A 27,303-nucleotide genomic window follows, 5' to 3' on the forward strand; every position below is an offset into this window, starting at 1 on the left:
GCGCCGATTGTAATATTTCTTTTCATTATAATAAATAAAATATTTTTAATGTCTTTCATACAATAAAATTAAATCATATAGCACGTAATAGTTAACCAGATAAAATTATAATTCTGACATATTTAATCGAATTTATAACATCAACAGAAATACTTCACTATACATTATAAAATTATACACCAAATTTTGTCTTTCTTACAATAGAATCATTATTTTGACATTGACATATTTAATCGAATTTATAACGACAGTAAAAAAATACTTTACAATTCATTACTTAATTATTGACTTAGGCTACTTTTAATTGCGCCATGCATTAAATTAATAATCATTTTATTCAATAAAATACATTTTTTTATCGTACAATAAAATTTAATCATTTAGTATGTAATAGTTAGAATTTAAATATTCCTAAGAATAAAACTTTTATACGGATTTAATAAATAAAAATTATAGCACAACAAAAATAATAATAAATCATTGGGCTACATTTAAATGCGCTATCTGATCAATCAAAGGTTTTTTTCAAAATATAAAATAATCAATTTTTTTTTTATAAAAATAAGGTTTATTATTTTAAATAAATATATTTTTAATAATATTGTTATTCAATATTTATGATTCTTAAAACATAAATAAATGTACTGTGAACACTTATTTAGGTGAAAAACAAATTCTTCCTTAACATTACTGGTTAATATTAAAAACTATGTTAAAATGACAAAGTTTTTATAAGTAGAGATTATTTTTTTAATTAAACACTAAAATGTTCACTAAGTTATCAAATTAAATTATAAAGAGACAATTTTAAGAGGTGACAATGATAAAAATATTTCGTTTAAATCACTTTTCTATATTTTCAAGCATTTTTAATATTATTAAATATGCTAAAGTGACAAATTAGAACATATAAACAAATTAATTTTTTTATACTAATTTATTAAATCAAGAGTAGATTATTTTAAAAATTAAACATAAAAATTTTCACTGATTAATCAAATTAAACATCGTAAAGTCAAGTTCACAATAATAAAAATATTTCTAATATTAATTAAAAATATTTCTAATCTAAATATTATAAATTATGTAAAATGGCAAACTTGGACATTTTATAAACATTTTTTTAAATTTATTAATTCAAGAATAAATTAAATTTTAATTTGAACACTTTAATTTTCACTAATAAATCAAGTTAGACATCGTAGAGTATATTTTAAGAAGTCACAATATTAAAAATATTTGGAAAGAATATTATAAAATAAGTTAAAATGACAAACTCGGACATATTACAAACAAATTTATTTTTTTAATATTTAATATTTCCTGACTAGATTTTTTTAAATTAAATTAAATTAAATTAAAAATGAAAAATTGATTTTTTCTTACAAATCATTTTTGTATTTACATAAAGAAAACATAGCTTTTTTGTATTCTTAAGCATTCGAAATAATATAAAATATTTTTTTAAGTAAACAAATAAAACAAAGACATAATCATACGGTGCAGTTAAAAGTAGCCCAATAATAAAAAAATAATAACTAAAAACTTAATTATTTAATTAGTTGCAATATTAAAAAATATTTCAGAAAAATCACTTTTTTTGTATTATGAAATTTTTAACACAGCGCAAAATATTTATTTAATTATTCATTTAAATATTCACATGACGCAGTTAAAAGTAGCCCTGAACTTCGAAATTAATACTCACATATACTAAATGTAGTCCGTTTATATAATTATTTATGCATTCACTACGAGTCTTACTCTTATATAAGACTTTTTTATATTCATATGAAGTTTGTTTGATAAACAAATGCACGCGCCGCATAGAACCAAAACTCCACCCGGGGGGCGTACACAAAAATTTAAATTACCAACCCTAGCACAGAAAAAGAATTGCGTCCGAGGATGTAATAAAAAAAGCGCGAGCGAGAAAGAGAAACTACAGCGGCGCGAGCGAGACGCGAACACTTCTATGAATACGTTTTAAAAAAAAGTTCAAGAAAGAATTCTCCCATTTCTTTTGCACGTTAGGAGCGGGCCGAGAAAAAAAATAGTCAGATAGCTCCATCCTTTTCTATGAGTGCTGTCTTTTATATGCGTGCGAGTGAGATACTTGTGAATGAGTTTATTTGGATTCTATGATTTAGAATAGAGGAGGGGAAATGTGGGCCATGTTAATTCTTATTTGTTGTATAGTTAGAAGCGAATAAAAACAGTTTTTTTTCAATGTTTATATATGAAGATTTATTAAGATTTGATATTAAATAATACATTTGGATATATATGATTTTGATTGTGGCTATCTGAAACAGAAAATGCGTTTTTTATGTATGAAAGATTTGATCGTACGTACGTGAATGATTCGGAGACGCGAGTCAGTGGCGTCCGTGTGTTGCCAGTGCCGCGTCCGGCGCTGTAGTGTCCGGTGCGAAGAAAGTGCCCATTTTTCCAAGGGGTTGTCCGCGCCGGCGCGCCGCGCGCAAGAACAAGTGGCCTCCAAGTCCACCGACGTCTAAAATCAGGGGTTGTGATCGTTTTTCCGCGTGCCTCGTACGTTATTATATGCATGGAAACGATTCAGAATTGATCTGATGGATGTTTAAAGAGATTTTGATGTGTTTAAAGTAGTATTTTAGGTAGTGTAGGGTGGTTTTGGTGGGTGTTTTGGGGGGTGTTGTGGAGGGTTCGCGGGCCGCAGGTTGGCGCCGCGGCGTCTAAGAGAGGCGCTGCTAGCTCTTCCAGCAGCGCTGGCAAAAAAGCGTCGGAATGCGGCGTCCCTCTCTGGCGGCTCCCCCTCACCCTCCCGGGCGCCTCGCTCGCCCCTCGACCCCTCCCAGTGAGGCGTCTTAAGGCACATCCCAGTGGCGCGGCGCTGCTGCCACAAGACGCCGGCGTCCCGCGGACGCACACACACACACTTGTATATACGGACAAGTTTTCCGGACCGGGAACTTAGTCTCCGCCGAAACCGCTCGGGAAGAAGGTGCGTCTTAGGACGACGTCTTGGGAAACACTCGCGCGCGACGACGCCTACGGAACGGACTTCTCGCGACGAACAACCGGGTCCGGATATAAATAATAATAATAATAACAATAATTTAGCAACAACAATAACAACTATTAAACAATTTAAACCGCGCTTTTCCAAACATTTTGTGACGTTTTCCGACTTTTCCGGACTTTGACATTCGACACAGTGCGAAATTAAAATCATTCAAAAAACAGCAATAAATAATAGCAGTGATATTTCAATAAAATAAACAATTAAAATCAGTGCATTTAAAAAAAACGCGTATCGTAATTATTATTATTATTTATCGCAGGTGTTCGTGAAATTAAAATCATTTACAATAAACAAAACAGTGAAATTAAAAAATCATCTCGAGCGCGCGTTATTATTATTATTATTATTTTAAATGAATCCGCGAAATTAAAATCATTTATCAGAGATAAATAAAAACAGTGATTTTTTGGAATTGTAATAAAATTCAAGCGCGATGATTATTATTATTATTATATTATTGAACCGTCACATTATTTTATCACTGTTATTATTTATTGGTTTTGTGATGATATTGTTTAAAACATTATCTCCGGTCGGTGATGCGTTCGGTACTGTCCGAGAGGTCCTGGGTTTACTATGGCCCGCGGGCGACCCGCACGCGCGTGTGTGTTCCCGTGTGTACACACGCGTCTGGACGTTCATGTGTGCGAGCCACATGTGCGTTTATGTGTCCGGAACAGGACACATATATGCTCCTAAACGATAGCCGATGCCGGATCGGCCGGACATATGATTTGACGTATGATCTCTTAAAGTCCTAGGGTCATTTCCGGTTTTTCGCCAATCTGAAAATTTATAAAAATTTATAATAAATACAAAAAAACATTTTAACGCATTATTTATATTATATACGACTCAAATATATGTACGATGTGTAAAATAGTTTATTTTTTTATTTTCGCAGGTTCTTACGGATTATTAAACTGCAACAAGACCGGAAAATCGTTCGCTAAGTTTTATTATATTTAAAAAAAAAAGTAATTTATATCGATATCAGCGTTCGTCGTCCATCAGAAGATTTGGAAGTTGGTGTGATAAATAATTTATATCTATAATTTTCGTCGCATAAACAAAGTGTTCATTAAAAATATTATATCTATCTAAATAAAAAATCTAGACCAAGTATACGTATAATGGAAAAAATATAAATATATATATTATAAAATAATTTTAGTTCCTGTTGAATTTATAATAATAATAGAATATCTTGCGTCGCTCTAAACGTGTCGGTCCGATTGTTTTTTCGCATCTGCCGTCATTTGAGTCGATCGTCGATATTTTTTCCTATGCTAGTGACAATATCCGAGTGTTCTGTGAAAGCGAATTGTAAATTTTGTGATCCGATGAAAATTTGTCCTGTGCGAAACCGACTCGCGTTCTCCGACGGCAACTGAACGCGGCGCGCGAATCGCATCGTTTTCGTCCTAAAAAAATAGTTAAGCACTCAAATATACCGGAAGAGGATCGTCGATTTATTCGACGAGTATATGTTTCTGAAACGGAAGCCGAAGAATCAGCAAAAATTGCCAACGCACAGCTGGATATTTCGAGAGGAAGTGTTCAGCGAGCTCCGGGCGTAGATTATCGACTACCGTTCCATAAATTATCAAGCCTGGATTTCTCAAAGTTCAGCCAGGACTATCAGAGCCACGCGGCTTTCCCGAGGCTATACAATCAGCCTCCGGAAGCCTCGCCTGGCCACAACCCGTTTCAAAAATTGCTGAGCCAAGCACCACCCGAAGACGTCGCAAATATTAACCCACTGGCGAGGCTGCTCAGCCAATCGCCGGAAAATCTATCGACGCAGAATCCGCTCCAGAGGCTCCTCCAAAATCCGGAGCTTCTAGGAGTCAATCCTTTTCAGAGGAATTTAAATCAGACTCCGGACGGAGGCTTAGAGCGGAAATCGCCGAAGCAGGGTCCCGACAGACCCCAAGATAATTTGCCGCTGTGTTTGCAAACGGCCGTCAAGATTTTTCTCAACGCTGACATATTGGCGCCGACTAAGGTGGAGGAGGAGAACTTTGTCACCAGTTGGCTGCAGAACTCCTTCAAGATCACGGCGGCGGCCGAAGGAGGAGGCCAGGGGGGCGCTGGGGGCGCAGGCCCGGGGGCGGCTAACACTCACAGCGCCCTCGACCTCCGGGCTGCCCCTCTGTCCCTCCAAATACCGAATTTGAACAACATGGCAGCCGACGTCCAGCAGCAGAGACAGTTCAAACCGAGCCCTGAGTTCTGGCAGCACAGCAGAAATCAATCACCTTGTCCGCAAGAGATGACTCCGAACCAACTCACTCCGACTCAGCAAATGACGCCCAACCAACAGAATCAGCCTCAACAGCTCACGCCTAATCAACAACAACAGCAGCAAATGACACCCAATCAACAGCAACAACAGCAACAGCAACAAGCTCAACAATTAACACCGGGACAATCGCAACAGCAGCAGCAGCAACAACAGCAGCAATTGACGCCTAGCGGTCAACAAATCACTACCAACCAACAGCATTCCCAACAACTCACGACTGCTTCACAACCGCAATTAACACCGGGACACATGACACCTGGAGTTCCTGGCATGCCTTCGATGCTCGGAGCACCGGCAGACCACAAGATAATGACTGAAAAACTCGTCAATGAAATACAAGTAAGTCCTTATTCATCACTTAAAAACAGTCATATATGTATAATATATATAAATCAACACTCACACTCATAAACACACACACAATAATAGCAAATATTCAAACCACACAATATTATTTTCTCGATTTTCTTGAACGTTAAACCCCTAAGAAAACCATTGTGGTTCTGAGAAATGATAAGCGGAAAAACGGGGTGTTATTTTGCTAGCAACCCCTGCAGCACCTAACGGCGAGTAGGAAAACTTCAATTCATTATTATTCTCATATATATATTATATATAAATATATATATAATTATTTATGGAACACGACACATCATCCGATCGCTTTTCATAATATCGCATGCGAATAAATCATATGATTTTTTTTCACCTTGATTTATGATAATGGCATTCGCCGACACAATTTTCGTACACGTATGCACTTTTATGTTTTTTTTTCACTTCACACTTACTGATCGAAAAAGTTTTTTGGAAGTTGCAATTTTTCAAAAAGGGCGACCCTCTCACTTTGGAGTTTGTTTCCGTACTGACTGACCCTTTGGCCACGTCGTCGAAAAGCGTTGAACCCAAATCTGAGCATATGGTATCCTCAAAATATCCTCAGGTAACAAAAGCCTTTTAATATAAACTCGCGAGGGTCGCTCGATAAACACTCTTATATAATTCACATGCAATCGTCGGTAAAAGCATGCTACGTATGTATGTGAATGAGGGTCAATTATATCAATCTTTAACCCTTTGGACGTTTTTTTTTTTGCTTTTCACTTGAGCGAACATCATTGCGTGGTTAAGAAAAAAACCATTATTTTATGTATATCTTTATATATAATCTATCAAATAGCAAATTATGTATAATACATTATATTAATATAATTGTCAAGAGACTATTTGTGCGATCCTCAAACAACTTGCACCAAGATGGGACCTTGTTCCGGTTTCTTTTTGTTTAGACAACAAAGACCCTAAAAAACTGGAACTACCGCTGCTCAAAGGGTTACTGGTCACTAATAAAAAAATAACCCTTCCGATTACAAACACATGTTAGCTCGCACATAGTACATGCATGTGCAATGTGTTATTTAATGCATCGTAAATAAATAAAAAATATATTATAAATAACTAACATTACATATGCTTAAGCAATGTATTAAGAAATTGCTGTTTAGTAAGTTTTAGTAAGATTAAAGATAAGCAGATAGTTTTAGAATGAATAATGATAAATATATTTCTCATTATTTTTATTATTTGAAAAAACAGTAAAATAAAATAAATTTAATTTTATGCAGTTGTTTTAAAGATAAATAGTTAATAATTATTAAATATTATTCATAAGTATATATTTTTTACAGTAACACAAAAAAAATATATTTTTAAAAATAAAAACTATAACAATTTTAAATAAACATAAAACTTCCGAAAAAAAGTAACAAAAATATATAATATTGTAACGCAGATATTTTTAAAATAAATAATAAATATATTATGTAATAATATATATATATATATATATATATATATATATATATATATATATATATATATATATATATATATATATATATATATATATATATATATATATATATATATATATATATATATATATATATATATATATATATATATATATATATGTATATATATATGTATATATATGTATATGTATATATATATATATATATATATATATATATATATATATATATATATATATATATATATATATATATATATATATATATATATATATTATTAAATAGTTTATATTTTTTACGCGATAATATATTTAAAAAAAAATTATTTACGTGTTTGACTAGCGTTGTTTATTTGAATGAGTCTCTCTTTTTTATTCGCACTATTATTATTGGTTTTAATGAAAAAAAAATGTGAAAACTCCTGAAGATGCTGGGACAATCTCCGGCGAAATATAGAGAGACTCATTAAAAAAAACAACGCGAGTAAAACACTTAAATATTTTTTTTACTTATAACAGTAACACAAAATAAAACGGTAAGCGGATATTTTTAGCATATATAATAAATTATGAATATTTAATAAATTTATTTATTTAAAACAGTAACCCAAAATAAAATAATACTAAAAATAACCATTTTAAAATTTGAAGCCTAACAAAAAAAGTAATGATAAATGAATTAAAATGCTAAGAAAATATTTTTAGAATAATTAATAATTAATAATAACGTATAATTAATTTTATATATAGATACTTATTTTAAACAGTAGCACAGAAGCAAATAATTAAAAATATTTTGAAAGAATACTTTAAATATTTAAAATAAACACAAATCTTCCAAAACAGTAACATAAAATAAATTAAAATGTTAAGCAGATATTTTTAAAGTAAATATTAAATATTATGTTATAATAAATTAATATAAATACATATATTTTAAAACAGTAACACAAATTCAAATGAATAAAATATATAAAATATAGAATAAACACTTAACTTTTTAAAATTAACACAAAACTTCCAGAAAAGTAATATAAAATAAATTAAAACGTTAAGCAGATATTTTTAAAATGATAAATAAATAATAAATATGTATAATGCAATGTACAAATGTTTTAAAACAGTACACAAACACAAAATAATATAATTAAAAAATATTTTGAAAAAATAAACACAAAATTTGACTTTTTCATATACAAATAATAATTATAAATTACGTCATAACATATTTTTATGTAACTCATATCTTAAGAAAATCAACATTATAGACTAATGTACATAAATAAAACTCTATTGAGATTTTAATATATTTAATGTATAATATGCAATACATATTTATACAAATACACTCTTGGAGATTACTTAGAGGGGTGCTAATTAAATTCAACGTGTACTCCATAGGGTCCAAATTAAAATTAACTATTTAACCGGGACACGTATGCACTCATCCCCGACATTATTATTATGCTATATATTTTTTTGTTTGAACCCATCAAACAAAAGTAGCACAATGAAACTGACGAAAGGGGTGCGATTCATGCAATCGCATTGTTTTTGCCTTTTTGAGTGTACTCCATGGGAACTCTTTATAAGAAAAATTGCATAAGTCTAAAAAGTTGCCAAACAAGTTTGCAAAACTATTGCTATTGTCTTAAAAAATTATAACAAATTTATAGTAGTAAAAAATAAAATAAGTAAGGATGAGATGAACATAAAATTCTATAATATACATCAAAAGATTTTTAAATTATCATTAATAAAAATATATTTTTATTATATTACTAAATTAAAAAAATCCGTATACTCTTATACACGTTAGCTATTATTAAAAACGATATATTACACGTGATAACCGCACATGTGAGCTACGATGATTTATAGCGGCGCGGTTAGCGTTTGTGGCGAAATGTTAAATAAACACTTTGAACTTTGCCAAGAAAAAAACTCAACCCTTCATAATAATCATAACTGAATCCATTATTATTACTATACATAACCATTTCCAGTTTCACGCTCGATTCCCGAAAAAAACAACGCATAATACAAACAAAGGTGCGTTGAAATGACACGCACTCGAGTCTCAAAAATTCATTGTCTTCCCATGTGTCTCAAAAAAAAATTAATTTTACACAACCGTTGCAAAACCTGTTTATTAAACAATAAGTCGAGATTTTTTTGTTGCGAAAACGGCGGATATCCTATTTTTTGTCTCATTACAACGCCCCTTGTTCTCAACGCCTCGCTAGGGGTTGCAATTTTGCAATTTGCATGCTATTATGAATTCCGATTTTTTTCATATAAATTAAAAAATAACTCTAATTATATGTTTGTACTGCTTTAATCAATGTCGTGTATAACAATTTCAATAAAAATATACTCATCACACATCACACATCATTAAACTTGTATGTTATTTTTTTATTAATAATTTATCATCTTAACAGCATCATCATTTTAACACTCATTTAATTTGTCTCATTACTAACATAGAAATCCTGCTTTTTCTTCATTGCTTTCTTTCTGGACGTGGACATGGACAGCAACAACAATCACCTTCTGCAGATTCCTCCATGAGCGAAAGATCACTCGTGCCATTTGCATTGGTAAACCGCATTTTTACTTCACATTCCTTCATTATATTCTATACACATACAGGCTGATTTGATATTTTATAGTTAATAATAAATAATTCAATTTTAATATAAATCTCAATATCAATTTGAATAACTTTGAATACAATACGAATCAACCTGTATATTAATTGCAATACACAAAATCAGGACATCGAACGATCGCGTGCCTTGAACAATCGCTTATGTAAATATGTTCATATACATTATTATGATATAATACAAATATATCAAATTGATAGTAATTTGTATACAGAAATTTATTATTTTTTTATTTAAACTCTAACTGATCGACAAAATCACGACAATATAACTCATTCTCGTCATTAGCATAACAAATCACGAGACGACATTCTTCATCATCTTCTTTCTTATACATTTCCATAGCACACGTCACAATTTAATTTACATTCCTTAGATTAGTACCCGTACCCCCAATACTTCTCATTTAAACTGATTATTATATTTATGTGTATATTATAGATATCTGTGGTGATTTTGGGTACACTTTACTAACAAAATGCTTTTTGCTTCTTTTAATGCTTTCCTAAAACTTGGAACTTCAAGCAGCAGTCTCGCTCCAACTCTTCGATCTCTGAGAGAACCCTGGAAGAGTGCTGGTCCACTCTACAACGAGTGAGTTGGCACCTGTTTCAATGTGTATTGTTATCTTCCAAATCGGCATATGCAGGGTCGATATCACGTATTTGTAGCACTCAAAAAAATATAATAATATAATAAAGCTCTTCGTGACGCCGGCCCTGTATTACGCCTGGGTATTGGTTATTAATTAATTAACCATGATTAATTATAAGGTGAGTCCGCTTTTAATTCTCTCTTTATAACAAATGTCTCGGTGTTTAACGGTTCCACCCCATACATATTTTTTATCCAATCATTCGCAACATTTTACCATAAAATAATGATAAGCGATCGGAACTGAATTAGTATGGAACTTTGTGCCGCATTAATAAATATGAGTCAATCATAGTCGATCAAACGAATCGACGATATTTTTGCCATACGATTTGAATTTATAAATATTTATGCGACATGATTTAGTGTATTTGACTTTGGGACTTGTGTGTGTGTGTGTTTGTGTATTTTTCCCCTTTAGAAAATTAACCGACAAACTTTGAAGCTTTCGATTCGATGGACGAATTAATATTACGTGACCCGTGTATAACCTAATAAATATACAAATTGGAATTTAGCAATTGAAAAATGTGACTCTATGACATTTTAAGTGAACCTAGTATTTGTTAATATGTTAAAATATGGTAATAATAATTAAAGTTAAATATACTTTAATTATATTGAAATTTATAAGAAGCAAGTTTTTTTAATATATAATAGTGCTATAAAAAAAGGTTTTTAAGTATTATTAATAGCTTTTTAAATAATTTACTAGATAATTTTGAGTTCACAATTCATATACTAAATATATGCTAATTTTAAATAAGGGTAAATTAAATAAAACTATAATTAGAATAATCAGTATATTAATGCAATGCTGTAGTACGTTTTGTATTTATTACACTGATTTATATTATTATTACAAAAAATATATAGCTTCTATTTATCAACAAAACATTCATACGATGCATTAAATTTTATTAGATTAAAATATCTTGTAAACATAATTGCAAAATACTGATTTTTTTCAATGTATCTTTATTATTATTTTCAATATTTTTTATTGAGACTTGTGCTTAAAACATAAAATTAGGAGAAAGTATTTAATAAAAATATAACTCGGTGGCGCATTTAAAAGTAGTTTATATTTTATTGCAACGACTCGAAAAAAATCTATTAAATATTCATAATTCTTTCAAAAATTCAAGCGGTTTTCTTATATTATAAAACACAGATCTTAGGAAATTACTTATAAAAATTATTTAAAAAGATAAAGAGCTTTATTATTTATATGATTTATCTTAATCTTATTTTTAGGACCCATAGCAATGAAATGTTGTATTATTTTTTGTATTAATAATACTGATTTTTGTTAGTTACTTATATTAATTTAAAAACTCAATAACTTTTATATATAAAAAATATTTATATGATGCTTTAAATCTCATTTTTTTATTTACATAAGTTGATACATACATATATAAAGTGAATTTATTTTAAAAAAGTCTGATGGCGCCTTTTAAAGTAGCCCTCAAATAAGTTCTTTTCAATGAATCTTATAATATTTTTATCATTTAATATTTAATAAAAATATAATGTGGTGGCACATTTAAAAGTTGCTGTTAACCCTTTGAGGAGTATCGCCGTACATGTACGGCGGTTGATCTTTTACTGTTTTGAGGTACCCCAGATACTTATATATTTACATATAATATAATTGTAATATATTTATATATATAATTGAATAACTGAATAATTAGTAGTAAAAAAACATTATTTTATTGATTTTTTAAATGATTTTTATATAAAATAATACCAAAAAAGCCATTGTATTAAAATAAAAAATTCACAAAAGCCGAATAATATATAATAAATATGTAAAGTAAGTTAACCAAATTTAATACTAGAAGTGTTAAAATAAATTAATAAAACATACTGACACAAAAAGTAGTGAAATAAATCAAAGCAATAAAACTACAATAGAATCGCATTTTTTTATAATTTACTATAAATGTATAATTAAATAATAATAATTAAATATCAACAGAAATAATTATAGAAATATACGCAAAATTAATTCACTCTCAGGTATATGCTCACAAATTAACAAATGTTTATAAATTTACTCACTACTCAAAGGGTAATTTTTATATAGTTATTTAACACAGATTTTTGTCAGTTTTTTATATAAGTTTTACAAAAACTTACAATTGCCTAAAAAATATTTATATGGTCAATCAAAATCTTGGTTTTTTGTATAATTCATACTGATTTTTGAAAGTTATTTATATTAGTTAAGAAAAATCATATTATTTTTATAAATAAAAATAAGTAAATAAATATATCTGGTTCATTTAATTGGCAAAAAAAGCCGGTGGCGCATTTTAAAGTAGCCCTAAGATGATTTATTTGCAAAAAATCTTATATTTTTATTAAGATTCATGCTTATATAATTTACCTAAAAAATAAAGCCTAATTATTTATATTCATTAAAATCTCATTTTGTGGACTGAAAAATATATTATTTAATAGCAATATAGCAATGTAATGATATATTTAATATTTACACTGTTTTTGCGACTTATTTATAAGTGTAACTAAAATTATTTTTATTAATAAAAAAATATTTTTTATAATGGTAACTATATATCTTATTTTTTTTAATAAAAGAAGTAGATTTATGTATATTTAATTGAAAAAAATAGCGGGTAGCGTATTTTATAGTAGCCCGAAAGTAATGTACCATAACTAATTATTTTATTATTTTTTCTTGAGACATACAGGTACTTAAAAAATATAATTAGATTGAATTATATAATTTAAATACAGCTCTATCGCGTATTTAAGAAAAGCTTTAATGCAGTTTTTACAAAAAAATATACTATTTAACTGAGATTTTTTAATCATTTCTTTATAAAAAAAATACAAAAATACACTATTCTCTAAAATAATTAATTGTTCATATGGGTAATCTAAATCTTATTTTTTATTTTGTAAATTATAGTGGGGCGGCGCATTTAAAATTAGCCTAATATATATGTTTCTGTATCAATTATTTTACTAAGATTTATAATTAGAAGCTAACAAAATACATCTCTGTAGAACAAATAATTATTAATAATAATTATTAAACCTGATTATAAAATACATTTTCTTTTTATACTGTTCTTAAGATCAGTGCCGAACTTTGTATTGATATATCATTTTATGTGCTCTTTTAATTTAAATATTATCATTTATTTAAGCGTCGGTATTTTACAAAGATCCCGAATGAGCTCATTACATTGACGGGTTGTTTCTTTGAACCCAACATTTTTTATAACGTGCATCGGTAGTTTTTTAACTTTTATCTTTACTGAATTAGCGATTCGAAATAACTGGATTTTTTATATATTTAACTGTTGGCGTTAAATACGTTTATGCTTTCTCCCTTTCTACCGCCCCTCGTACGAAATGCAATATTTCTGCGTACAGACGTGCATTTCCGACGTTTTGCATACGTCTGGCCGGGGTATTTATGCAAAAAATGCACCCTGTGCACAACTCGAAAAAGTATGTGAAACAGTAAAAACGACATTTGTTTGGTAGCGTGGAAGACACGTACTTGTACGTGCAGGTTGCAATTTGGGTGCGCTTCAATTGCTCAATGTATTTTTTTCTGTATAGATACAGAAAAAATAATGAATTAAAGCAATTACCAATTACATGAGATTATTAAATATTTAAATTGATCTATATATGTATATATATATACATATAATTATACTCTTACCAATTATTTTTAAGTTCAATATATGTGAAATCAGTGATTTTGGTAATGGTTAGTAATTAAAAAATTCACTCTTATTACTCGACGTTTATATGTAATAATAATAAAATATAAAATGTATATAAAACGTTATAAATCGCAGGCTATAAATCTTTCTTTAAAAATGTTTTGTTTCCTTCTAACTCTTTCTCGCAGGGCACCGACAAAGGCGACGCGAATATCAAACCTTTATGGAATATTGCAAAGAACAATTTCGCAAAGAAATTTCGCAATAATAAAGAAAGTTCAAAAAGAAGTTGTGTGTAACAACATTTTTGCTCTGAAAGACCGACTTTCGTAGAAATCGGGTCGGATCGACTATTAATTATAATTTATTTGATGTGAATTTTATTTAATACATCAATTGATTAACCGTATATTTTTTTTAAAATAAATAAGCAGAATATTTATAAATATTTTTTTATGCTAACGAGATATTTAATTAACCTAAAATAAATAAATTTGTCTTTATAAAAAATCATATATATGATGAAATTATTTAAGCATATTTTTATAAACTATATCAATCAAATCCATCATTATAGAACAGCTTATAAGACATATGTTTTAATATAATACTGAAAGCACATAATACGTTAATTATACATGAAAAAATAATATAGCAAAATTAAATAAAAATTAATTTATAAAAAAATAACTGTACTCTAAATTTAAAGTATACATAATAAAATAGTAGAGTTTAAATTTAATTAAATTTTAATGTTTCAACATCTATATGTATATATATACTAGTACAATAAACCGTGCTATAAATGGGTGATTCCTGAAAGACCTGATTCCGAATCCCATATAGAGTCTAGTGTATTTCAATTTATTTCGTGTCTGAAAGATTGGAATTATTAATTAATAATAAATTAAAATTCCGATCGATCATCATAAATTTGGTTTTCCTAGATTTTCTTATTCTTGCGGATAAAAATCATCATGTATAATTAAAATAAATATTCATTAAAAGCTGTAATAATAGTTTAGAATACTTAAAGTTTATCTTATGTATATGATTCTTAAAAGCTATAATATGATATAAACAATATTTATTTATAAAAATATTAAAAGCAAAAATAGCATTGTCCATCATAATATTTGCTCTTTAATTGGTTAAAAAACTGTTGTTTTTTTAAATATCATTTTTAAGTTGATACATGATTTTTTTAAGAACAGGAATTTACTTTAATTTTATTTATTAAAATCTGATACATTATTGTAAGAGCATTACATTAAAACACTCTGCAATATAAGAACGTCGCTTAAATACAGATTCCGCGTTGGAAAAGAAAAGTTATATGCGAAACTATTATGTTAGGCCGAGATGGAACGAAAGATCTATCTTGCGTGTGTGTAGTATGAACTCACACACATACCGACAACGATAACTGGATTGAGAAAGGTCAGTTGAGGTCCAGTCTAACACGAAATGAACAAAACCATAGCTTCACTACAGCTAATAATTACAACATATACAATATTAAATATGTTATGTATAAGTATGCTGGCCAGTGGGGTGAAGTTGTAATTTTTGACCGTTAAAAGTAAGATTTAACTGTAATTACGTAACCGCGGCCATTTCGGCCATTCGTTATCGCTTTTTTACCCCACCCATTTGTGCCCCATTTTAAAAATTGAACCTATAAAAAGTACCAAAGTACTGCTACTACCCATCCAACCCCTTTTCGCCCCGGTCTCGGTAATAGCCGTAATTTTTTTCTTCGGGCAAGATTGTCTCGGCGGCCGTGATGTAACGAAGAAGTTTTTAATATCGATCGGCCATTATTCCCGTTTATACTAGTAATATATAAAAGTTTTTAGTGATAATTTATATTTGAACAAATTCCACACACGCAAGCTACCGCCGAGAAAACTTTAACCCTTCTTACTATGTGTACAAAAATAATTTAATACATATTATTTTTAAATATGTATAAACATACAAGTACGAAAATCACATTGTTTGTGATAAGATTAATTACTTTATGATGCTATGATTAAATTCTTATAATATTTAGTTCGAGTATTTTTTATTGAAAAATTATATATATAAATATAAATACGAACATTCTATGTTAATATAACTTATAAAGTTACAACATTATTGACATTAGGATTAGATTTTGTAAATCATTGTAAGCAAAGTAATAACTAATTTTATGTTTCTATCTATGATACACCTCGTAAAAAACTTTCACAACAATTTCAATATAAGGTGTTTTTACTTAATGGATCAGACAATTGTTTTTCTTATTTTTTATGTTGTAAAAAACTTAATTTCGTATCTGTTGTTTTTTTTAAATTATATATTTTTTATAATTTTTATTATAATAAATACCTTTTAAAGTTTAAAAACACTTTTTATTGCTCAAATATCAAACAGTTTTTTATATTCATTTAAATGTAAAATTTAATGTTAAAAGATATTTTTTTAAGTTGGTAAGAAACTTGCATTCAAAATTTCAGCATAATCTTATCCACTTATTTATTATGTTTTTTATAATAATATTCAATACTAATTATTATTTTTAATTATATAAATACATTTTACAGTTAAAAACTTAAACATCAATAAAAGATCTTTATTTATTTAATCATTAGATATAATTTAGTATGATATATTATTTTTAAATTGCATTAAAAATCGACTAAATAAATATTTTCTGAGAATTCTGTCCTATTTACATATATCTATGGATTGAAGATGATTTTTATTTTGCTAATTATATTTTTAAGTGCTGGAACAAATACAATAAATACTGATAGATACCCTTAGAAAATTCTATATTTTAATGCATGACCTGTACAAGTCGATGACTGATACCTTAAAGGTCTGACTTTAAATACTATATGAACACAAGTGTTTTTTAATTTTTATTATGTCTTATTAATTATTGTGTAATTACACTATCGATCGATCATAAATTGTTTTCCTACATATTTTTAATCTCACCTATGATTATCGTGATAAATAATTAAATAAAATCAAGCTAGATCATGCAAATTGTGAGCTGTAATAATAGTTTATATTTATTAAAAAAAGTTTGGGGTTTCTTAGATTTTCCTAATCTTACGGATGAATATCGTAATGAATAATTAAAATTAAATTTAAATGTCGTTTTTTTTATTTTTTTCTAAATTTTTCTAATCTAACGTATTGAAGTAAATAAGTTAGGTAGTGCATAATGTTATCTATCAAAATAAACTATAAAAATAGTTATTAATTATTGATACAGTCTTTATTATGAATGTATTGTCTCACTTCTTACTTAATAGTCGTCATGTTTATTTATACAATAAATAAATAAAATATTTGTAAAAAAATATATATAAATAACGTAAGAATAACATCATTTTTATCGACCATCACATATAATCTCACAGATGAAATAAAATTAATCTGGATTGTGTATAGTATTTTTATACATAGTATATTTTATCGCGACGAGGTGTTGATTGTGTTTACACAGTTGTAACTTATTTGAGTAACGCTTTACTTTTTAATGCTTCTGTGATTTAATAAATTAAATTCTATTCAATTTTTTCGCCGCATTTTATTATCATATGGTCTGTAATTTATTATTATAGATAATCTGAAAATATTTTACCCTTTAATATGATTCTTTTTTAGTTCAATTTGTCAAGCGATAAAAATATAAAATAGCCTAATATAAATTTTAATTACAACATCAAAAAATATTACGCTTAGCGCCTCTCTGCAATATTAATGCACAACATAAACGTTTTTATATTTATAAAAAAAATTTAATATCATCTGGCATCTGGCAAATATTTCACAAGTACCCTTGTTTATATAGACAGTCACTTAAGGTTTTCATTTTTCATGCTTTTTTCCACGCCGTCGTCGTTTTGGCCCCTTTTTAAAAAAAGAAGATTGGGGGTGGTGGCACTGTCGTCATTTAAGGGGGTAGCTTCTGTGATACACGCGCACGTAAATACCGCACCCTTCGCATAGAAGGGTTAAAATTTCATAGATATACACGCTTTTTTTCATTATATTTTATAATAGCGTATAACGGCATCACGAACGTCTTATTATTCGATTATTATATATTCTGACGGCGTTCGATTCAGAGCAATTACAGGAAAAAGTATCAAATTGCTCCTTCGTTTTACTATTCGGTTCGGTTTTTTGTGTTCGAATTCCTACTGTTTAAATATTTATAGTTAGGTAGAACTATTTTTCTAATAGCTTTTTAATTGCGTAGTTATAAATATATTGAAGAAAATATTGTACTGTATAATATATCTTTTATGAATTTTGACTTTTTGCCAGTCTGTATATAACGTCTCGAAAACGTTTAACGATTACATTTTTTCATACAGTTAACGCGTACCGTTGAAATATTGTGCAGAGATAAAAAACTTTTTAAATTTAATTTATAATTAAGTGAAATATATATGATCATATTATATAAATGTATTTTTATACTAATACTATCATAATACTACATTACAATATGTTGTTTAATTAATACTAAATTAAAACGTATTTTTAATATTGAAATTAAACTATGTATAGAATCGATTATTTAATTAAAATAAATCAGCGCTTTTTATGATATATAAGAAAAAAATACTAGATGTTTATATATCAAAGGCTTATTGAAAATTCGATTAAAAAAATACGTTTTGTGAAAGTAATCCGTTTATAGTTTTTCACTATCGTAGATAGACTTTAAAATATAATCTTAAAAAATATTTAGAACAATATCTACATACATTTGTAATAGAACAACATTTAAAAATTGATAATGCTAAAATATATTAAAACTCTTTCACATTAAATAAAACGGTTTAGAAATTAATTTGTGGTGTACTTAAAAGTAACCCGAAATAATATGTATATGCATTTATAAGTTTAATAAGGTACATATGAAAATAATTATAATTAAAATAAATATTATTTCGTCAAATATTATTTAAATTAAAAAATATATTTATTGCATATTATATATTTAAGAAAAATATCTCCATCTCTGACATTACTATGTATACGTTCGTTGATATAGAACAACTTTCCCCTTTCGCTTAAATCGTTGCCTCAAAAGATATGATTTTTCAAGACTTTTATTTCATTTTTATAAGAGGAGAAGCAAAAACGCGATTCTCCAACGGGAATATAGTCTCTAAAAGCGACTTCCGCCCTTATCTCATCGTCCTTAAGGTTCAAATTTGCCAACAAAGGCCTCAGAGACATGTCACCTTATCACCCCGAACTTCTACGTTCGCAAAGAAGGGGAGAAATTTTCTTGTGCCATTTAAAAAGTTATTACGTGCAATTTAAAATGTAAGATATTGTGAAGTTTCCTCTCATATAAATGTATAAATGTTTTTTTTTATTCTAAAAAAGGATTCACAGATGTCACTGCTCATTTAAACGGACTTCTTCCACTCCTACCCTTTTTTAATTAAAAACGATTTCTGACATTGGTTAATTAAATAAAACGAACTCTCAGACGGAGGATAATATTTTTTTATATCTTAAGCCAACTCGATATCGCATTGAAATATTCCGTGTCAATTAGGACGAAAGCTTGACGAGCTAAAGAGTTGATAGGACCTAATGGAATAAATTTCTTTCTTAAAGGACGCTCTTTAGACTGTGAAAAAATTTGCGTATGCAAAAATGTATCGTTAGTATGTATTTTTTTAAGAGTGGGTGTCGCATTTTGTGCAGACAATATAAGGTCAAATTTGAACCTTGGGCCACATTTTTAAAAAAACAAACTGCATTTCTCTTATCGGCGACAGCGTGACGTGTTCGTTGCATTAACGATGCACTCGACGAATGATCATAATTTGCACAAGTCATTAATATGTTTAAATGCGTATGCAGATGTGCAGCGTGTGCCACAAAAATACATGACAATAATCAGTATTAAAGTTTTAATAGTATATAATATTAAGCACTGCAACAAATTTATATGTATTAGATAAACTATTTTACTAAAAATATATGATAGCGTGTTGTTTCATACCTGACTTTTTATAATAACCTAACATATTTTTTTTAAATCTTTAACTGCTCATGAAATATTTAAAAAATATTTATGATCATAAAAAATAAAATAAATAATATAATAATAAATTTTGATCAATAATAAAAAACAGTGAAATTCGTTATTAAATTCTAAAACATCATGTGGTAAAAAAATATTTTTAAATAATATATTACTTTAAATAAACAGTAATTCAATACTTCTAAAACACGAGAAAGCACTGAAGAAATGAACGATTCAATGATTTCGTGGTCTAATTCGTAGTTGAATACTCTTTCAATCACTTCTGAAAGTTTTCATTTGCTCGTTGACTTATGCCGTTGCCTCTTTTTTAGTTATGGCCCTAATATACTATATCGATTAAATTAAGGACTATTTTAGATCCAGTCCAAGATTTTTTTTATATTTTAAAATATGTTACGTTAAAAATAACGTAGTCTGTATGGTGTCAGACTAGAAACTTAGAGGCCGCGGGCTCGAGTCACAGCAGCAGACGCAAAATTGTATTAAAAAAAATAAAAGCTGGCCACTGATGTAATGTAAAATCTATGAATTATAAAATATATATTTAGTTTTATAGATGTCATTAACTTTAATAATAATAATAATTAATACTTACTTGTAAGTATTCATCATGTCATAATTAACCAGGTGGTACAGATTCACCTTATTGTAACGCATTAAATATACGCCTGTTAGGTTAAAACAAAAATGTTGATTCTGTACTAATTTCATTTATTTATTTTAATCTCACTTTAACTACATAGATAAAATTATTAATAAAAAACATTTCATTTATGAAACTGCAATTCAAAATTAGGCTTTATGTGTTTTTCATTAAAGGGATGTAAAAAATTCTAGGACAGTTTTATATTTCAATGCTTACACCGTTTCATCGATGAATTGGATACCTTCCATTTCGAAATATAAGAAGCACCCCCAGCTCATTTGTCTCTCTATATATCGCACAGTTTCTTAAATATTTTTTTACGTTACCTCTTGCTGTCTTTACCAATAAAATAGTGCATCATAAATTTCAGCTTTTATTTTCAGGCATATTTATTTATTTATTATCGCTTTATGCCGGTATTAGACATATACCACAATTTATTTTATGTTAAAATCTGTATTAAATACCACAAGCCATAAATCATCATACGGACACGTCAGTATGAGAGAGTACGCGATCTGCGTCGCGTCGCTTGGCACACTATCTGGCAGCTATTGGTTCTGTCTCATATTCGCTCCTGCTGCTGTCACATAAATAAATATAAATGTTGATAATATAATTTCATTTCACTATTTTAAAAGCCTAATATTCTTGACAAATAAATTAATTTAAAATGTGCGACTCAAAAACAGATTTTTCCAATCTTCTCAATTAAATAACCACTCAAAAACAATATAAACAAACCCTTAAATGTCAGAAAAAATTGAAAAACAGATTGCGGATATATCCTAAATTCTTATGATTTCAAGAAGAAATTTGTTTTTTTATTTGCACGCTACTGTTATTTGTCTTAAATTATATAATAATACATATTAGTCTTAAATTATATATTAATTAAATATTAAATACATCTATATTCACTACAATATGTAATGTATTCATAACTAATTGGTAAATAAAATTTTATTACACAATATATATAGTTATATACATATAAAAACTTTATCGTTACAATAATTATCTTTTGATATGCTCAACAGATGTCTCTCAAAATCATTATCGTTATATAAAAGTGCAATTGCAACCATGTGCATGTAATTATTTATGCATAATTCATAAGAAAATAAAGTCTTTTTTTAATATTCGCCTACGAATTTGTATCATAAGTTTCTTTAAAGCATAGTTATTCAATGATTCTAATTGGAAATAATAATATATTATTTTGTAGTTTTATTTAAAACCAATAGTGATATCAAAATATTTGTATTAGTTAGTTATATTTATATGGTAATAAGACGCATCAAGTATAATAATATATAATAGGACAATTGTTTTAGTTATATGTTATAAAATATAAAATTAAATAAAACGTGTATTAATTACTTTTGAGTCACTCTGTATTTCTTTTTAATATTTATATACGCGTTATCGTATACGATATTTCAATATGAGTCCAGTAAATATTATGTTGAAGCAACATATTTTACATTTAATATATATTATATAAGTATGAATGAATATATTCGTTAGTTACTGTTAAACGAAAATTTCCCAGCAAAATGTGCTCAGTTAAAAAAATACTTGGAAGAAGAACGCGAAAATGGGGAGTGAAAAGGTCGCAAAACGAGAGGAAAAAAACGGAGGAGAGACAAGAACGTTGGAAGACGAGATAAAAATTAGCAGAAATTAAAACGGGGACGATAGGGGGAAGTTTCAAAGTCCATAGGCGACGCGCGAGTTTAGCTTATATTATTATTTTAAATAATATTTTTTATTATTTAATGCAAATTTATTATTTTACTTGATATGAAAAATTAATAAAGTATTTAAAATAGACTTAGAATATCTAGATTTATTTTTAAATTTAGTATTCTGTATACATCTCTATATTAATATTTATTACTATGTCCACCTCACCGTCATGCGATTTTTTTCTTAATAAAAAAAATACTTATTAAAAATTACAAAATTTATTTAAAAGCATGCATTTAATATAAATAAATAATTGGTTAGTTTTATTAAAAAATGTTGAAAAATCACGCTGCGGATAATTATATTTGCGACTTTCGGATGCGAGCTTTAGAGTGCCCTTAAGAGTCGCGATCGCGTTCCTTATTCTTACCCGTTGTGACCAGGACGTCAGTGCTTGGAAACGCTCTTCTTGTACGAGCCATTTAGCTTCTAAACAAGCTTACAAAACACAAGGATGTTATGGCGATAAATATGAGGAGCTGGAAAAAAATATGTAGGATGGTGATTTTAGGTGTTCATCACTTATGTTTTTTTTTTTTTTTTAAATATTTATATTGTCTGGAATTCGAGTAAAGCAAAATACTCCTTGTTGTTGTAGAGAATTCGAAGAAAATTCATAAAATATCTCTACAAGAGAGTACAGATCGTATCTGGATTTGTATCCTAGTGCTTCTTTGCTTGGAGATTTAGGATATAATACATTCACAAATAAAATGTATTATATATTGCATCATTTAAATAGCTTTATTAAACAAATTAAAAAATGCATATATATAAAATTATATTAAAATAAACCATATAATTATTATTTACCTTAAAAAAAAATATCGCGAAAAAATCACATTTTATTAAAAAAAATTACGCAACGAATATTTTCAACTTTTGGATGCAAGCTTTAGAGTGCCTTTAAGAGTCGCGATCGCGTCCCTTATTCTTGACCATTGCAGTCAGAATGTCAGTACTTGAAAACGTCTTTCTTGCACGTGCCATCCAGTTTCTAAACAAGCTTGCCAAACACATTTTGGCGATAGTTATGAGTAGCTGGAAAAAAAATATGTGGTTGTGCTTATATTTGTGTGCACCATAAGTGTTTTTTATTGATTGTTAAATAATCATTATGACGCATTAAGTTTACTTTTAAGTCATGATGATCATATTTCTAATAAAAAAATATTATAATTAATATTCACGAACCGCCTTTTGCGCAACAGTCGGAAAAACGAAAAGAACCAACCAGAGAGAGATATATATTCGAGGGGGAACTAACAAATATGTACTCGGTTCGGGAAAAACGCTGGGAAAACTTGAAAAACACATTTTTATGGTTGTAAGAAAAACACTTTGTGGGTAAACGAATGGAAATTTATTGCGACGCCGAGTTGCGCACTTTATTTTCGCTAATTTGGTTTATAACATTTTCTTATCTTGTGATATAATATATTGATAATGCATATATTATACTAATCATTTAATGTGCATACTTTGTAGATATACGTTTTTGCATAGACACTTGCAGAATGCGCTTTATCTAGAAACTTGGTCAACAGACAGGAACTGAACCTGTTTTTTTTTATTCGTCGCACCGATATAATGTTACCGTTATATGAAAAATTAATGTTGATAAAACCAATATATTTAATATTTTATGGCTCGGCAAGGTTTATTTGAAATTTCGTTAGACTGAAACCTTGAAGATATACTGTAGATAATGTTATGAATCAACAAACGTTTTTATACACAAGCGCTACTCTTGATCTCTCCGTATTTATTAAACAAACTTGATGACCTAATCAAAATTATAACATCGCGTCATATGTATGCAATAGTAACGGTCAATTTTATATATATGTATTTTCATAATAAATATAATAATTTATATTTTTTTCTATATACCCTTTAGTTCAAATATATTCTGTATCGATATACCGCTAAGGTCATGCAGTCTTCCGATCGTAGGCGTCATACCTATTTATAACACGTGCAAATAAATCAAATTATGTTGAGAGAATTTCCGCTATCGGTAACTTTGCTGGCGTTTATTATTTCGTGCAAACTTATTACTTCCGAAAAATAAAATCATTTTCATTGAAGAAAAAATATGTTTTTCATAAAATTATATTGCAAAATCATTTTGCTCATGAATAACAAAACGATTCGGCGAAGATGTTCGGACTCGAAAATTGACCTCGGAAATGCGTCCCAAGATGAAAAAATGCATAAAAAGGCGCATGCATCTCGCATGCGCCTTTTTTATGTTTATGCGCCATAAAAAAATCGCGTATGACCTACGCCAACAGCGAGTGTATTTTTATGCTCAAGGCAAAAAGCCAGTGCACTTTCGAGCGACAGGGACGCTGCCGAGCAGTTTTGCGATAGCGTGAAAGGGACGAGAGTACATCTCGAGACCAGACAAGGATGACGATAAATCTGTGCGACGTTAAAAAGAGAAAAGTGCGATGTTAAAAAGGAGAAATGCGTTTTTAGCTCCGAGTGTATACATTTTTTTGGTCTTGTTTATACTCGCATTATTACACACAATGCGCGAGCGCGAATTGAATAAAAAAGGGTATTGGCTCGAGTATTACTCAACGACTATACTGAGGGGAATGACTTTTTTCTCCAACAATCAACCTAATAGTTACATTTGTACAATGCTCTTAATGAACTTCATATTCCACAGCATGAAAACGATAAGATATGGTTGTAGTGTTACTCAAAATTTACAACTTCCTCTTACATCGCGATTTTTGTGACCCTTTCCAGATCACAACGTATCACTGACGTCAATACTTTTAATTAATATTTTTAATATTGATTTGTCATGTCATAAATTGTGCAAATCCAAAATTTGATTTAACTATTTTTTATTAGCAATTTAAGACATTGCTGGATTTTTCTGCTACAATCATTTTATATCACTGTCTCTTAAAACAATATACAGATAGGTCAAGACATGGAGTTGCATATTTTCTTGAGATGCTTTTTTAGATTACTTACAATTTTAAGCATGTGATTTCAAAACAATGGGAGCATAGTGGCATTAAGAGTATTTTTATTAAAAATGTGTACATAACAAATGCACAGTAAAGTCCAACTGAATGTTTTATATTACATTTGCCTTTACATCATTCTTTTCATTAGAACAATTTTATCAGAAATTATTATTTATAATAAATTAAATAATAATTATAACATACTTTTAGTTAATTTTTAGATGTACTAACTTTACTTTTTAAAGCAAGATGATTATAAAATATAGATACAAAAATAGATGCGATTTTATTTACTCAGTTTGCAACACTGCTGTTTCCATTGGAATTTGTGTGAAATGAAAGGGTACTAAGACTCACTTGAAGCAACGTTGTGCTTACAGTTTGTTTAAAATAGTCAATTCTAGCAATTTCTAATCCTGAATATTGATGTGTTTTTTATTTATTTAAATTCATTAGCAACTACTTATCATTGTTCTGAATTTAAATCTATCTTTTTTCACTGTAAAGCTCGTTTAAAAAACAGTTCTTAAATGCGTTTAACAATCAAACATATTCATGAACAATCTCAAAAACTGCGAGCGTTGGGTTCCTTTTGATAATAAATAAAATGCATAGAAAATCATACTTTTAAGACTTTGATTTTAAACCATTTATGTGGCATGTGTGATTTTTAAGTATTATATTTAAAAAATAATTTTATTTACTTGATTTGCAACACTGCTGTTTCCGTTGGGGTTTGTGTGATGTAAAAGAGTTCTAGGGTTAATTTTCAGAAATGTTATGCTTACAGTGTGTTTTTAATGGCCATTCCAGTCAACTCATATTTTTAACAAATGTGATATTCTTTTATTGAAATTAATTAGCAATTTATTATTTTTTAAATAAAGTCATCCTTTGTCACTAGTGAGCTCAATCAAAAAACAGTTTAACGAGCTACGAAATTTATGGACAATGTCAAAGAGTGTTGAAGGATTATACTATTGAAAACTGCGAGCGTTGGGTGCCTATTGAAAAATAATTTTAGGGATGTTTTAAATTCCAAAATAAAATCCATACTTTTGAGACTTTGCTGATTTTTCTTTTGTATTATTTATATGCGGTATGTGTGAGTTTTGAAGCAGTTTATTTAAAAAACAGAGCTATGATACTAGCAATAGTGATGCAACATTCCGTAAGGGCTTATGTGCAGCTTACAGTGTGCTTAAATAGATATTTTTAATCCCGACAAATGCAAGATTTGTTTCTTGTATACTTTTTAAATTTATTAAAAAAATGATTTCGTGCTTAATTAAAAGTCATTCGTTGTCACTGATGAACTTGTGCAAAAATATTTTTAATAACTACTGAATACTGAGAGTGTTTGGTATTTATTAAAAAAAATAATAAAAATATGTTTTAAATTCTAAAATAAAATACAATGATCTGTAAATACAAATATGAATAAACCTTCTGTTGTAACCTGACAGGCGTAAGACCAATGCGTTACAATGGGGTTAATCTGTTCCGATTAAGTAAGTTAATCGTATATAATGAATACCTACCAAACTGAAATATTATGAATTACAAATTATTATTCTCATACAATTTATAATCAATA

The 27,303-nt window shown here is 28.4% G+C and overlaps 1 protein-coding gene across 1 annotated transcript in view; it reads left to right on the forward strand.

The window, feature by feature from the left end:
* Window positions 1-4,422: 4,422 nt before the first annotated feature.
* Window positions 4,423-27,303, forward strand: part of dati (zinc finger protein datilografo) — a 95,954-nt gene continuing 73,073 nt past the window's right edge. Inside the window, exons 1-3 of the mRNA XM_088190409.1 lie at window positions 4,423-5,714; window positions 9,729-9,791; window positions 10,386-10,454. Of these exons, the coding sequence (XP_088046535.1) occupies window positions 5,253-5,714; window positions 9,729-9,791; window positions 10,386-10,454 (594 nt within the window). The 5' untranslated portion in view covers window positions 4,423-5,252. The remainder of the gene's footprint in view (window positions 5,715-9,728; window positions 9,792-10,385; window positions 10,455-27,303) is intronic.

Source organism: Plectrocnemia conspersa, unplaced genomic scaffold (genome assembly GCF_051122295.1).
Source record: "Plectrocnemia conspersa isolate PC_06_02 unplaced genomic scaffold, ASM5112229v1 ptg000008l, whole genome shotgun sequence".
NCBI classification, from domain to species: domain Eukaryota; kingdom Metazoa; phylum Arthropoda; class Insecta; order Trichoptera; family Polycentropodidae; genus Plectrocnemia; species Plectrocnemia conspersa.